This window comes from Vombatus ursinus, unplaced genomic scaffold (genome assembly GCF_900497805.2).
Source record: "Vombatus ursinus unplaced genomic scaffold, bare-nosed wombat genome assembly UNPS02014819.1, whole genome shotgun sequence".
NCBI lineage: Eukaryota > Metazoa > Chordata > Mammalia > Diprotodontia > Vombatidae > Vombatus > Vombatus ursinus.
Genome location: NW_020954597.1, coordinates 927615 through 941803, shown reverse-complemented (window position 1 = coordinate 941803; position 14189 = coordinate 927615). Strand labels below are relative to the sequence as shown.

Genomic DNA, 14189 nt, shown 5'->3' with positions numbered 1-14189 from the left:
CACCTAAGTCTTCTCTTCCATCAGTCTTCATTGATCTCCTAGAATCCATTTGTGAGAAATTGTCCTTGACCTAGCCTCCTCGTTGTCTTCATTTTAATTTTCCTTGCATGCTTTAAAATCCATTGTTCTGTTTTTTTCTGTCCTTCCCCGCCATCTTCATGTTCTTTCACAGTCGATCAAAACGAAACGTAAAAAGAGTTTTCGCCTCTCTCGAAAGTTTCCATTTTACAAGAGCAAAGAGAACGTGACCCAGGAGAGCAACGGACAGGAACGTAAGTAGCAGCTGAGTAGGGAGAGCAAACCATCCAGCAGCCTGCTGTCTTCTTTTCTTCCTTCCTTCCTTTTTTTTTTTTAAGAAGACTGGAAAGGGCCAGGGGTGGTTGGGGCGAATCGGCTTCACCTGCTCGGCCGGCTCCCCAGTGAGGCGCATGGCGAGGGCTCCAAGGCTCCAGGCTGCCAGGCAGTCCCTGGCACTGCGGTCTGAGTGTCCACAGCAAGAGACTGAGCACTTTTCAACCGTGTTGTAAAGTCTGGTAAAGGGAGAGGAGGCACTGGTGTTCCCCTGGCTTCTTCCTCTCATCCTTTCCCCTCTCTCTCATCCAGGACTACCTTGTTTTTCTATCGGGATGTTAGAGATGTGTCATCCACTCTATTAACCCTCCTTATACTAGGGAAGAGGCTTGCTCAGGGTCACACAGGGAGTCAGGAGCAGGTCCTCTGCCACCATCCAGAATTCCACATATGCTCAAAACGTGCACACGACCCTTTTCTGGTATGGGCAGGAGACCCGTTTTCATGGTACTTTCTTGTTTCTTCAGCGACATTGAGGGAACAATCTTAGCCGTCTGTTCAAATAAAGACTTAGTGGGAGAAACAAGAGACATGAAAGCAAGCTAAACTAGCCCAAGGCTGACGTTTGGCGCCTGCTCCGGGCCTCAGAACTGGATTGTGCTAAGCCGGACCCGAAACCCTAGCTCAGACCTGCCCAGCTTGGCTCTCCTGCCTTACGCAAAGCAGCCCTGGAGTTCTGGGCTGATGGGAATAAGCAAGAGACTGGGGCCTTTGTGACTGATGCACTATTGGGGTTTGTATGGGGAACTGCTGTTCGGGGACGTTACCCTGGTGCACCACTCTAGATAGAAGCGTTTCCATTCCTGTGTTTTGTCTCTGGGACAAAGACATTTCTAGCAGCAGAGCGGATCAGGTTGGTTCAGCCCCATAATTGCAGGGGAAAAGCTTGGCCCCTAGCTGCCATGGCTCCCATTCCGTGTAGGCGTCCGAGGAGGGCAGAGCCCAGCCTGGCAAGAATGCTGTGTGTCTTCGTGTTCAGAGACCCGCCTCAGCAGGGGAACTTTGGGGTGACTGAGCAGAAACTCTGTGGGCCAGCAGAAGGGGCTGCCTGGCGCCTCCTCTGTAGGGGCTGGGCTCTTCCTTTGGGCTCCACACATCATAGGTCAGTCTTTGGAGGCCATTTCCAAAGTGGTATGAAGACTTAAACGATGGGTTTGGCCAGAATGCATCAGTGCTAGGTGATGGTCATTCTGCCTCTTTCCCTTCTATTTGAGCTTTCAGAGACCCACCAGGAAGCTTTACAAGTCCTCTTGAGCCAATGCCACATGCTGGCCAGACCAGGGCCCCAGTGGAAGGTCTTTCCTTCTGGGTACTCCCTTTCAGGTCTGGGCCCTGGTACTAGCAGTGGATTTGCAAGTGAGAAGCCAGATGTCTCTCTTGACCCTGAGATGCTATTTCTGCTGCCATGCGGCTTGAGTAGAGCTGTGTGCCTCACTGGTTTCAGCTCTTCACGTGGTTCTGTTCACCTGTCACTAATGTTCACTGGGTTCTGTATTCTTCTTCCCCACCCCCTTCTTCCTTCCCCCACCCCCCATCTTCTCTCTCCAATCTCTTCCTCCTTTCTCTTTTTATTTCCTTGCTGTCTGTGAAATCAGGACTTCCCTGGGTTAAGTGACGATTATTATGGAGCAAAGAACCTGAGTAAGTCAAACTTACACCCTCTTCACTTTCCATTTCTGGTGGCATTAGCAGAGCAGTCTGGGTGGGGGCGGGGGTAAAAAGTGTGTACAACTGATGCCTCTAAGCGGGGGGCTGGTCCTGGACAGAGCAGGATGCGTGTCCTCCAAAACCCACAGGGGCCTAACAAATGAGCCCACATTGAGAGCTGCCCTGAGTGGCGGGTGACGAAAAGTCTTAGAAGCAAGCACGGATCAAGAAATCTCGTTCCAGGGTAAAGACCTCAGCTTCTTCCCCTCGTGCTCAGGAGCCCAGAGGAGGGGAGGAGAGAGAGGGGGCCCCTGCCTGCTTGGTGGAATCTATTCTTTCCTGGGATACCAGTGGGATGGAAGCCCTAAAGGGCTCATACCACACAATGGCTATGCCAGACTGAGGTGTGTGTGTGTGTACCCTGGCAACATAAAAGGACCAGCTGGTTTGGGTGTTGGCTCTCGGGAAGGTACTGACCTCTCAATTTTGGAAAGTAATCCTAGAGTAGGAATGAAAAGAGCAAGTAATGGGATGATCTGGTGGCAGTGCCCATGGCATGGGCGGAGGCAGCCAATCTCGGGGGTCCGCTTATCACGAACTTATTATGTCCTGTCCTTCTGGGGATTTCGGCCTTTGCTAGGGCAGCACCTTGAGGAAGATACCTCTGGGAGTTGAGGGGGGAGGCCACAGCATTCCATAGAACAGTGTTGTCTTGGCTGAAACCAGCTGTTTGCCCAGCCTCTTTCTTCGGTCTGTTCGTGTCTCATCTTCATGTGCCCACACTGGTGGAAGGGGAGAAAGGGGTGTTTGTGCCAAATTGAAATTTGTTTCTGGCTTCTCTGCTCTAGCTTTTGCGTCTTACCCAAGCTGCCTAGTCCACTGAGTGTCCCTGTCTGTTTGTCCATTCGTGTCATAACGTGTTCATCTGTCTTGTGGTGGGAGACAAAGATGATCCTGTTGACCTTTTCCCATCCCCTCCGGCCAAGCCTGCTTTTTCCGTCAGGCTCAGCGAAGGTTTCCTGCCCAATCGGGTGTTTAGACCGTTAGCAGTGCAGGAGCTGGGTGAGAAAAATCTAGGGGGAAGAAACATTCGAGTTGTCTTGGTCTGGAACCGTTAGGAACCAGGGGACAGGGAAGAAAGCTAGCATTCTTTCTCTCTCTCTTCATCTCTGTCCACCCTGGCAGATTTGTGTTAGAAAGAAAATGGATGTAAGCCATGCTTAATGATTAGCTGATGGCATGCACCTTTCGGAAGGCCTCAGAGGTCCATGCTGTTCCTTCTCTCCCGCCCCGCCCCCCGAGCCAACTTTGCTCCCACCTCAGTGTCTTGTCTCCCAGAGCATTGGCGTTTGGGGACTGTGCCGTGTGACCTCTCAGTGGTGTGTTCTCAATTGGAGTCTCTTTCTGGTTGGCTTGCAGAGGGCGTGACATCCCACACCAGTGACAGCGAAAGCAGTTCCAGTAAGTGTGTGTCTTTGCCATGTCTCGTGGCTTCATCTGCCATTCTAACCATTCTCATTCCTCTGCCGCATGGCTGCCGCTTCTGCTCAGATAGGTGTTATCCTGACTGCTCTCATTGGAAGTCTTGGAGATGCTGTGGCCAATTCCCCTTATGGGGGTTGGAGCTTGGGTGTGCGCGCACACAGGAAGGCTTGTCGGGCTGAAGGGATACAGTAGTGCAGGGGCCGTGGTTGGCAGTGGCCTTCTTTCACAGCCGAAGCCACGTGGTAGCTTAATGGTGGTGACGTTGAGGCCTCAGATTAATTCCACTCGACAGATATTCTATCTGATGCACATCTGTGTGCTCAGTGCTGTAGAAACACACGTTTGAAACCATCTCTGCCTTCAGGAAGCTTAAGAAAAAGGGGGCTCTATACCGCTCTGGTTCCAAGGGCACAATCAGGGACTCTGCCTGGAATTTGCTTCTCTAGGAGATGTGGCCCCAGATTCCCTCCCCATAGTGGTCGGTTCTCTTTGTAGCTTGCCCCCCAAACCAGCCTAGGCCTCCTCGGGGAGAGGTAGAGGTGTAGGGCCTTGGCCTTGGGAGGCTGTGCAGGGCGAAATGTCCCAGGGGTTACCGGAGCAGAACTCTGCCTTGTCTGTAAAGGCCAGGTAGGTATTCTCTAAATACTGCCGAAAGTCTGGGGAGGTCCTTGCCCAAGGCATCTACCTGAGCTCCTCTCTTCTGCAGTGAGGGATAGGTCCACACACTTGGGGAGAGCTTTCCGTTTCAATGGGAGCCCTACTGGTCACCGTTTCCAGAAAAGAAAGAGGAATCGCTGCTTCTGATTCCTTTGATCTCCAAAGTAGTTTTCTGACCCTGGTTGGGAGGCAACCCTTAAGACACACTAATAAGTTTTTCCCTCTTTGTTACAGAAGGACAGGAGGACACAATTTTATCCTATGAGCCAGTGACACGGCAAGAAAGTAAGCCCTTTGTGAACGGTTGCCCTAATGGGGCCCTGAAGGAAGGGCGCACGGGAGCAGGAACCATGACTTTGCGCCATTATTTGGCAAAGGCGATTCAACCTTGGCCTTTCATGCCCCTCCAAACAGGGCTTCCTTTGACACTGAGAGGGCAGGAGAGGGAACGAATCCCTAAAGAGAAAAGGGCCGGGTCTCATCTCACAACCGTTCAGCACCACCGCTGACCCCGTTGTAGAGGTGCACCCTCCGTAAGAGGGGCTTTGATAGGCCTGGAGGTAGATCTCAGAGCTCAGTTCACTCTGTTCTGAGTCACGACCGACCCCTCACCTTGTGCATGTGCGTTCTCTCTAGTTCATTACGCGAGGCCAGTGATCATCCTGGGCCCCATGAAGGACCGAGTCAACGACGACCTGATTTCTGAGTTCCCACATAAATTTGGATCCTGCGTACCACGTAAGAGCCCAGGATGGTTCGGACCATCAATCACTTAGTCCATCCTTATGTTTCCTAGGGGAAGAGTCTGTTTCAGGGACTCCGGGGCCTAAATTGGGGTGTGTTCTGTTGGGATTGTGCAGCAGGAAGACTGACCTGCCCTGTGTGGTGTAGTGGGAAGAGCCCTGGGTTTGAAGTCAAGACGCTTTCTGCTCTCTGGGCCTCATTTTCCTCCTCTGTCAACTGAGGATGTAAGACTCTGTGACGTCTAGGGGCTCACCAGCCTGCCCTAAATTGGTGTTGTCCTTTTAGACACCACTCGGCCTCGAAGAGAAAATGAGGTGGACGGTCAGGACTATCACTTTGTGGCGTCCCGGGAGCAGATGGAAAAAGACATCCAGGAGAACAAGTTCATAGAAGCGGGGCAGTTCAACGACAATCTCTACGGCACCAGCATTCAGTCAGTCCGAGCTGTGGCGGAGAGGGTGAGACCAAACGGGCCCGGCTGGGTCTGGCCTCTCTCTCGCCTGGCAATTTTACCCGCTAGGGAACAGAGAGAGCCTCTTGTTGGCAGGAAACAGAGCCTGGGGCACCATTGCCCTGAGCCAGGTTTCTTGAGAAATAGCGGCTGGACTTAAGTGCCTGTTTATCTGGACAGCACTGTGTTGAGGAGAGGACAGACGGAACCAAGGCAGAGAGAGACACTGGGAGGGAGACGTAGGTGCACGATGAGACGTGGACGGAGAGACACAAGTAGGGTGAGGGCTCCAGATGCACAAGACGAGGACTTACTTGAAGACGCTCTGGGCCCGGTTTCTGGTTCCTCGCTGGTTCTGGAGGGTTGAGGGGGAGGCTTATGCCCTTCAGCCCCAGCAGTTCAGATAGCCATTTGACTTTGCTTTTTCCTCAAGGGCAAGGTCCAAGGGCTGTTAGCCCTAGGTCCTTCTGGAAGGTTCACAGCTCCCCTTTCTCCCCCAGGGGAAGCACTGCATCTTAGATGTGTCTGGCAATGCCATCAAGCGGCTGCAGCAAGCCCAGCTTTACCCCGTTGCTGTTTTCATCAAGCCCAAGTCTGTGGAAGCCCTCGTGTAAGTAGTCTTTTCGATGGGGGAAGGGAGGCCGGACTGTCCTTTTCTGGCTGCCTGACAGTGGTTCTCCTCCCCACGTCTGACAGGGAAATGAACCGAAGACAGACGTATGAACAAGCAAACAAGATCTTTGACAAGGCCATGAAGCTCGAGCAGGAGTTTGGCGAGTATTTCACAGGTGAGTTCACGTCAAAGGAGCTGAGCTTTGGGTTCAAATTTGTTTCCTCTGATGCTCAAACCCTCAAGTGACCCAGCAAGGCCCCTTTCCCGGGTCACTGGGATTATTTTAGCTCTCTCTTCAAGGCTGTCAAATGAGGGTCACGACATGACTTCAAATTCCATCTTCGTTTTCAGTAACCTGTAACGGAAAGTTAGCGTTTCCTTCAATTATCTCAAAACATTACGCTAAGAAGGAAGAGAGTCACAAAGATGGTGAAGAAACCGTCCCGACCCTTTGCGATCAGTCCCCTGCCACCCTTGCAGATACCCTGGGGGAGCGGGGGAGGCTGTGACCCAACCTGGGGGTGCAGCGATAACTGTTCTCTTCTCTTTAGCCATCGTACAGGGCGACTCACTGGAGGAAATTTATAACAAAATCAAACAGATTATCGAGGACCAGTCTGGGCACTACATTTGGGTCCCATCCCCCGAAAAACTCTGAAGACCATCGCCGCCCCTCGCCTCCTCCCAGCCCTTCCCCCCAAACCATTGTGAGCAAAGCCCAAGCCCCCTCCTTCCTCCTCCTTCCTGTCCCTCCGGGGAGAACAAATGACTACTGTTCCTGTCCCCTTTTTTAGATCTGTTGCAAAATTGAGTTTTCTAGTCCTGTTTCTTTTTGTTGGGATGATGTCATCTCGCTCATCACGTGACTGTGCCCATTCCTGCATGGACCTTCCCAGGAGCAGCTCAGGCGCCACTCCATCAGGCATTGTTTTTCTTTACAAACCAAGCAGCAGAGAAGAAGGCTGATGGATTGTCAATAGACTCAGGATAGAAAACCTGGATTTTGAAATTGGGCTCCACGTGACAACGAGCTCCCAGGGCATTTCTCCTACATCTGTGTCACTGTCTTGAAGCTCTGAACAGTGTGATGTAAATGGCAACTGAAAGCATCTTATTTATATGTATATGTAATTTATATAAAATATATAGAAATTATTATATATATATATATATATTATCCACCAACATAATATATATATATATATATATATGTACACACACACACACACAAAACCTGGACTAGAAAACCCTTTAGGGACTTTACTGACGGTACTGAAGGATCTCTTAACTTTCCGACACCCAAAGTCATTGATAGAAAATGGTACAAAACACGGTGGATGCTCCGTGTGCTCATCCATCCTCCTGAGAGCCAAGCTTTGTTGTCTCTTCCGCAGGCGGGGGTGGGGTCAGGCTGACCCCCACCAGACTTGTTTGCATGGAAGTTTCCTTTTGTTTGTTTTCGGCTGCTCTAAAACCAAAACCACATCGTGCTCCTTGCTGTATCCGCTTTTTCACGATTTCGGACGTCACCTTTGCTAACTGAGCATCTCGTTGTACAATGTTGTGAGGCCAGTATAAGGCCAGGCCCTGGGGGCCGATGTTTAGCTGCCAATGACTCAGAAGGCTCCCAGGGGCTCGTGGGGGTGAGATAATGGAGCAGGGAGCTGTTCTTTCCCCTTTTGTACTGGGGCAGTGAAGAAGTAGCTCTGACTATTTAGGACCTGAAAGGTTCAACACTCCACTAAGCCTTTATTCCACCCCCTCACCAGCAGCTGCTTAGCTTACTGTTACTTTGGGAGGAAAGTAGACTCAAATTGGGCACATTTGAGCTGCAGAGCTACATCCATGTAATAGTGAGAAATCAAGCCTCCTTGCTTTTCCCCAGGGCATACGCCCACAACTGCCGTCAGCGGCAGCAACAGCAGCAGAAGCCCTTTCCTGATAGGCCTGACCAGAGCAAAACAAAAAGCACAGACAGGGCTCTATCCCTATTCTCCCCCTAAAGGCCAGGTGCCTGGCTAAGGTAGGTAACCTTGCCATGTCTTACTCTTACCCACTGTGGACTGGTGATACAGGGAAGATGTGGGAGTGTCTGGGCCCCAGAGCTGGTGCACTGTACCCTACTTTCCTGGCCCATGGCAGCTGGAACACTGTAAATACCCCCCCCCCCCCCCAGTACTTAAGACAGTTAGGAACTCCTAGCCAAATTTCGGAAACATATTAAACTGTTATTCTACCAGCAACATAGACTAGCTGTCCAAGGCTGGGGTGCCAGGGGAAAGGAATAGCAGCTTTGCCTGGGCACTGTACTGGGGCCGGGGAAGGGAGGGGTTAGCATAGAAAGGCAGCTTCTTTGCTGCGACCTACAGTGAATTTTCTGGGCACAGCTTGCTCCCTCCCAGAGAAGAAAGGCAAAGACTAAAAGTAACCTTGACATGAGTTGGTTTACCACTGTTCCTTCCAAGGAGACGTATATTTTTTAATAAACAATAGTTGGCAATGAATTGTGTGGCTCAGAGACCTTCTTGGAAAAATGTGCGTTTGTTTCAAATGCTAAATCTGGTAAGAACCACCACTTGGCAAAGCAAAAAAGGGATGAGGGTGGTGATAACATGGGGGGGGGGGGGGGCTTTTTCCCGGCCCGGGCCGGGGCAAAGTCGGTTTTGGGGTTCTAAAAAATCTAGGGGGGGGGGGTCACCATAGAGAATGAAAAAATAGCTAGATGAATAATAGACATTTGTAGTAACATATTAGGAGACTAATATTCCTCTCTCAGAATTGGATAAATTCGACAAAGAAATCGTGACATTATATAAATATATATACACATACATATGTGTGTGTGTATATATATATATACACATACATATGTGTGTGTGTATATATATATACACACACACACACACATATACATATACATATATACCCATGTATATGAAATGCTGGATAAACCAAGACTTGATCGATATGGGAGATTCTGAATGGGAATGTTAAAAGGCATCTATTTCTCAATATTCTATCGTACCTTTACAAAAACTGATCATACGCTTGGGTATAAACATGTAAAAAGGCAGATATAATAAACATTTCTTTCACAGACCATAACACAAAATAGTAAGGAATAAAAAAAAAAAGGAGCAAAATATGTAAACCTAAGTAGAGACCAAGTAATGGCACCCTGTATGAGTGGATAAAAGAATAACGCATAGAAACAATTATGTTAAAGATGACACAGACTAAAACTCACGGAACACATCTAAAGCAGTCCTCAGGAAATTTTCTATCTCTGAAAACTTGAAGTACAAAGAAAGAAAAAGGATCAACGAACAGAGTCGATAACTATAAAAACCAGAAAATAAAATTAGCAAGCCTAAAGCTTGCTACAAGGAAATGAAAATATAAAACTGATAAAACTACGGGCTTAAAAAGATACTAAATTAATAAACCATAAAGAAAAGGGGACAATCATGAGAAAATTCTATATGCAATTATATAACCACCAAACCTGAGAATTCAAAAGAGTTTAACCCAATCCCATGAAAAAAAAACCCTAGATCATTGGATTTGCAAGTGAATTCTCATTAGACGTTTATGAGCTATTAATGCAAATGTTATAAGAAATACTCTCAAAATCAGAGGAGACAATATTCTTTTAACCTTCAATCTTTTTTTATTAATTTATTTTTCATTTTCAGCATTCACGATAAGCTTTTGGATTTTAAATTCCCCCCCCCACCTCCCTCCCCAAGACATCCTGCAATCTGATATAGGCTCTACATATACATTCTATTAAACATTTTCACATTAGTCATGTTATAAAGAAGAATTAGAACCAATAGGAGGAACCACAAGAAAGAAAAAACAAAACAGAAGAGGAAAAAAAAAGCAAATAGTGTGCCTCAGTCTGCATTCCAACTTCACAGTTCTTTTCCTGGATGTAGATAGCATTTTCCATCATGAGACTTTTGGAGATGTCTTAGATCCTTGCATTGCTGGGAAGGGTTAAGTCTATCAATATTAGTCATCACACAATGTGGCTGTTACTGTGTACAACATTCTCCTGGTTCTGCTCACTTCACTCAGCATCAGTCCATACAAGTCTTGCCAAGTTTTTCTGAAGTCTGCCTGCTCATCATTTCTTACAGCACAGTAGTATTCCATTACATCGATACACCACAACTTGTTCAGCCATTCCCTCATTGATAGGCAGCCCCTCAATTTCCAATTCGTGGCCACCACAGAAAGAGCTGCTATAAATATTTTTGTACGTGAGGGTCCTTTTCCCATTTGTATGATCTGTCTGGAATACAGCCCTAGAAGTGCTGTTGCTGCATCAAAGGGTATGCACATTTTTATAACCCTTTGAGCATAGAGACTGAATATTCTTTTTTTTTTTTCAGCCAAAGACAAGGTTTATTAGAACACTGTCATATTAGGCAGACTCTTAAGGAGTCTGAACATGGGTATCTAAGCCGAGACTGAATATTCTTAAGGCAGCTTCCTGAGCCCAAGTGAAAGCAAAGCAGAGAAAGAGAACTTCAGACCAATTTCACTGATCAATCTTGATGTTAAATAAACATTTTCTTAAGGAGACTATAGAAATGTATCCAGAAAACAATTCACCACAACCAAATCAAATTCATATCACAGAAGCAAAAATGGTTCAATATAGGGAAACAATGTAATTGATCATATAAACAACAAGAAATGGCCCAAACCCCACAATTATTTCAGTAGATGCAGAAAACACCTTGGACCAAAAACACCCCCAAATATTTATGTTAAGAGCCCTAAAAAAAAAACCAACAGGCATGGAAGGGCAATTTAACATGATCAAAAACATTTAAAACTAGATGACAGCATTGTTTGAGATGGAGAAACACTAGAAACCTTCCAAGTGTAAAGAGGGGTAAAGTAAGGAGACCTCTTCACAATTATTTGAAATAATTCTAGAGATGTAAGCCATAGCATTAAAACAAAAGAACAAAAGCAAAGGTCTAACACTGGCAGAGAACCATAGAATCATCCTCAGCTGCAGATGACTTGAAGGCATACTTACAAAACCCCAAAGAATCAGTGAAGAATTCAGATTGTATATTCAGGAAGGTGGCAAAATAATGAGCATTTCTATATAATAGACCTCAGGGTGAAATGATGTGAGAAATTCCATTCAAAATAGCTATAAAATACATAAACTATCTGGGGGTTAGTGGAGTCTGCTGAGACCCATATAAACATGGAGCTCTACAGAAGTAAAGGGAAAGGGGACAATATAATTATAATGACAATGATATTTAAATTAATTTATAGCTCTAGTGTTATAACAAATTGCCTAGGGGATTTTTTAGGCACACATACAACTATGTGAAAGAACAAATGAAAAGCGTGAATGAAGTTGGCCCAACATAACAAATTCAAATTCGATTATGAACGAAAAAAACAAACCAGAAGCAGACTAGAGGAAGCGATTAGATAAACAAGAAACAGCAGAAATCAACAATAGCAGCTCAGTGCTTGACAGAGTCTAAAACCGGATTCAGTTTCTGACAGAAATGAGGGTTGAGCCGACATCCTCTGTGGTGTGCCATCGTGAGAAGCTCGTGACCTGAATATAAAGAAATGACAAGAGAACAGGAAGGGGTACCTCCACAACTAATGCTTCAGGGACAATTCCTTGCTAAACGAGGAATATAAGATAAATGACAAAAAACTGAAAACATAGAAATAAACGAATAAAACCAATTCATGAATACAATTAAGATAAAAAGAGGACCTGTATAGTGGGGGAAATGCTTCTAAACCTGCTTCTACTTGAATCAAATATAGATAAAATTCTGATATCTAAGATATATAGGAACTGAAATGCAAATATAACACCTATTTCTCAATAGATAAATGATCTCAAGGAGATGAACATTTTTCAACATAATTGCACACTGTAAGACACCACATGAAAACATGTTCCAAATCACAAACGGAGACAAGTAAATTAAAACAACTGAGGTTTCACCTCATACTGCAAACTGGCAAAGATGGGAACACTTTGTGCTGGAGGGGGCGTGGGAAAGCAGGCACACTGATGAATTACTGAGAGAACTATGAAGTGGTTCAACTGTCCTGGATTTCAGTTTTAACATTAAAAGGAAGCCCATTTCTGAACACAAGAACATACCCCAAGGAAGTCAAAGAGAGAAATAAAGAGCCATTTTTTTTGTTAATCAGACCCGTGATTTCATTAGCGGAGGCACTTTTTCTACAACTTTGAGAATTGTCAGAGAAAATCCGGGGTTAAACGGCTTGCCTCGGGTCACACAGCCTAGATGACTGTGCTAAAGGTAGAGCTTGAATGACGGTCCTTCAGATTCTGAGGCAAGCTATCTGCTTTGCTATCCTGCTTCTAAAAGGCCAGCAAATGTCTAAATACTCGCATCATAAGTAGGAGATCTACAAGGAAGTCAACAACAGAAACAAGGTCAAATATGTGCCAGATCTTCATAATAGTGTGCTTTGTGAGAACAAAGCATTGGAAAGAAAGTCACCTATTACTGAGGAATAGATGTAGAAACAGTAACATCTAAGTATAATGGAATATTATTGTGCAGTCAGACATGACAAATATAGAGAATTCAGAGAAACATGGAAAGATTTGTACAAAATGATATACAGCAGCAGTATAAACAATGGCCAAAACAAAATGGGGCAACTAGGAGGTGCTGCAGTGGATAGAACGCTGGGCCTGGAAACAGGAAGACCGGAGTTCAAATCTGGTCTCAGACACTTATGAGCTACGTGACCCTGGGCAAGTCACTTCACCCTGTATGCCTCAGTTTTCTTATCTGTAAAATGAGCTGGAGAAGGAAGTGGCAAACCACTCCAGTATCTTTGCCAAGAGAACCCCAAAAGAGATGCACTGTTGGTTGAGTTGTGAACTGATCCAACCATTCTGGAGAGCAATTTGGAACTATGCCCAAAGGGCTATAAAACTGTGCATACCCTTTGACTCAGCAGCACCACTATTTGGTCTGTATCCCAAAGAGACCATAAAAAAGGGAAAAGGACCCACATGTACAAAAATATTTATAGCGGCTCTTTTAGTGGCGGGAAAGAATTAGAAATTGAGGGGATATCTATCAATTGGGGAATGGCTGAACAAGCTGTGGTATATAAATGTAATTAATACTATTGTGCTATAAGAAACGATGAGCAGGCTGACTTCAGAACAACCTGGAAAGACTCGTATGGACTGATGCTGAGGGAAGTGAGCAGAACCAGGAGAACGTTGTACACAGCAACAGCCACATTGTGCTATGACCAACTGTGTTAGACTTAGCTCTTCTCAGCAACACAATGATCCAAGACAATTCCAAAAGACTCATGATGGAAAATGCTCTCCACCTCCAGAGAAAGAGCTCTGGAGTCTGAATGCAGATGGAAGCAGACATTTTCACTTTTTTGGGTTTTTGTTTTTTCTTTCCTGTGGTTTTCCCCTTTTTTTCTGATTCTTTTTTCACAACATGACTAATGTGGAAATATGTTTAACATGACTGCACATGTATAACAAAAAAAAAGAAAATTCCCCCCAAAATCCCCCTGAAAAGTCAGACACAACCGAAAAACAAACAAAACAGGACCTGACAACATATGTGACGTGCCAGCCCAGCCTGTAGACACTGTTATGTCCTATATTGGACACCTGCTAATCTGGAGAGCGATGATCTTTTCACCCCTAGAGATGACTGTGATATAAAGACCAAAAGAATCAATTAAAATGCACCTGAGAAAAAAAAATCAGGATAAGGGACTAGGTGGTGCCTCCCAGCTCTGACATTTTGTTTTCTATGGAAGTAATTCCTGGGCAAGATAGAGAAAATGGATTTTAGCATGACTCCCAAATCATATCACGTCTGGGGGGGGGGGAGAGAGAGAGAGACTGTCAGAATAGACCCAGTGACCTAGAACAGGTATGAAGACTGATGGCTCCCACCTAGAGGGGCCCCTGAAACCCCAGTATCACATCCCCACTCCAGGTATTTACCTATCTTTCCCCAAGCCCTCTGCTACCCTCCAACTGTCTTTCAGACAACTCAAACTGGATTCCAATATGTCTAAAACAGAACTCATTCTCTTTCCACTTAAACCCTGCCTCCTTCCTACCTTCTCTATTACTGTCCAGTAGGACTAGGAGTCGTCCTGGACTCCTCACTCTCTTTCTTCGCCTCCCACACACCCATATCCAATATG

The 14189-nt window shown here is 46.0% G+C and overlaps 1 protein-coding gene across 4 annotated transcripts in view; it reads left to right on the top strand.

Annotated features, from left to right (window-relative positions):
* DLG3 (discs large MAGUK scaffold protein 3) overlaps positions 1–8452 on the top strand; it is a 49813-nt gene extending 41361 nt beyond the window's left edge. For 2 of the 4 annotated variants that reach the window (XM_027836804.1, XM_027836803.1), the window contains exons 5-12: positions 173–272; positions 3337–3459; positions 4375–4425; positions 4777–4878; positions 5170–5342; positions 5836–5945; positions 6032–6123; positions 6500–8452. In XM_027836804.1, the coding sequence (XP_027692605.1) occupies positions 173–272; positions 3337–3459; positions 4375–4425; positions 4777–4878; positions 5170–5342; positions 5836–5945; positions 6032–6123; positions 6500–6606 (858 nt within the window). In that variant the 3' untranslated portion in view covers positions 6607–8452. The remainder of the gene's footprint in view (positions 1–172; positions 273–3336; positions 3460–4374; positions 4426–4776; positions 4879–5169; positions 5343–5835; positions 5946–6031; positions 6124–6499) is intronic. The other 2 variants (XM_027836806.1, XM_027836807.1) reach the window with 2 other exon arrangements.
* The last annotated feature ends 5737 nt before the right edge of the window (positions 8453–14189 follow it).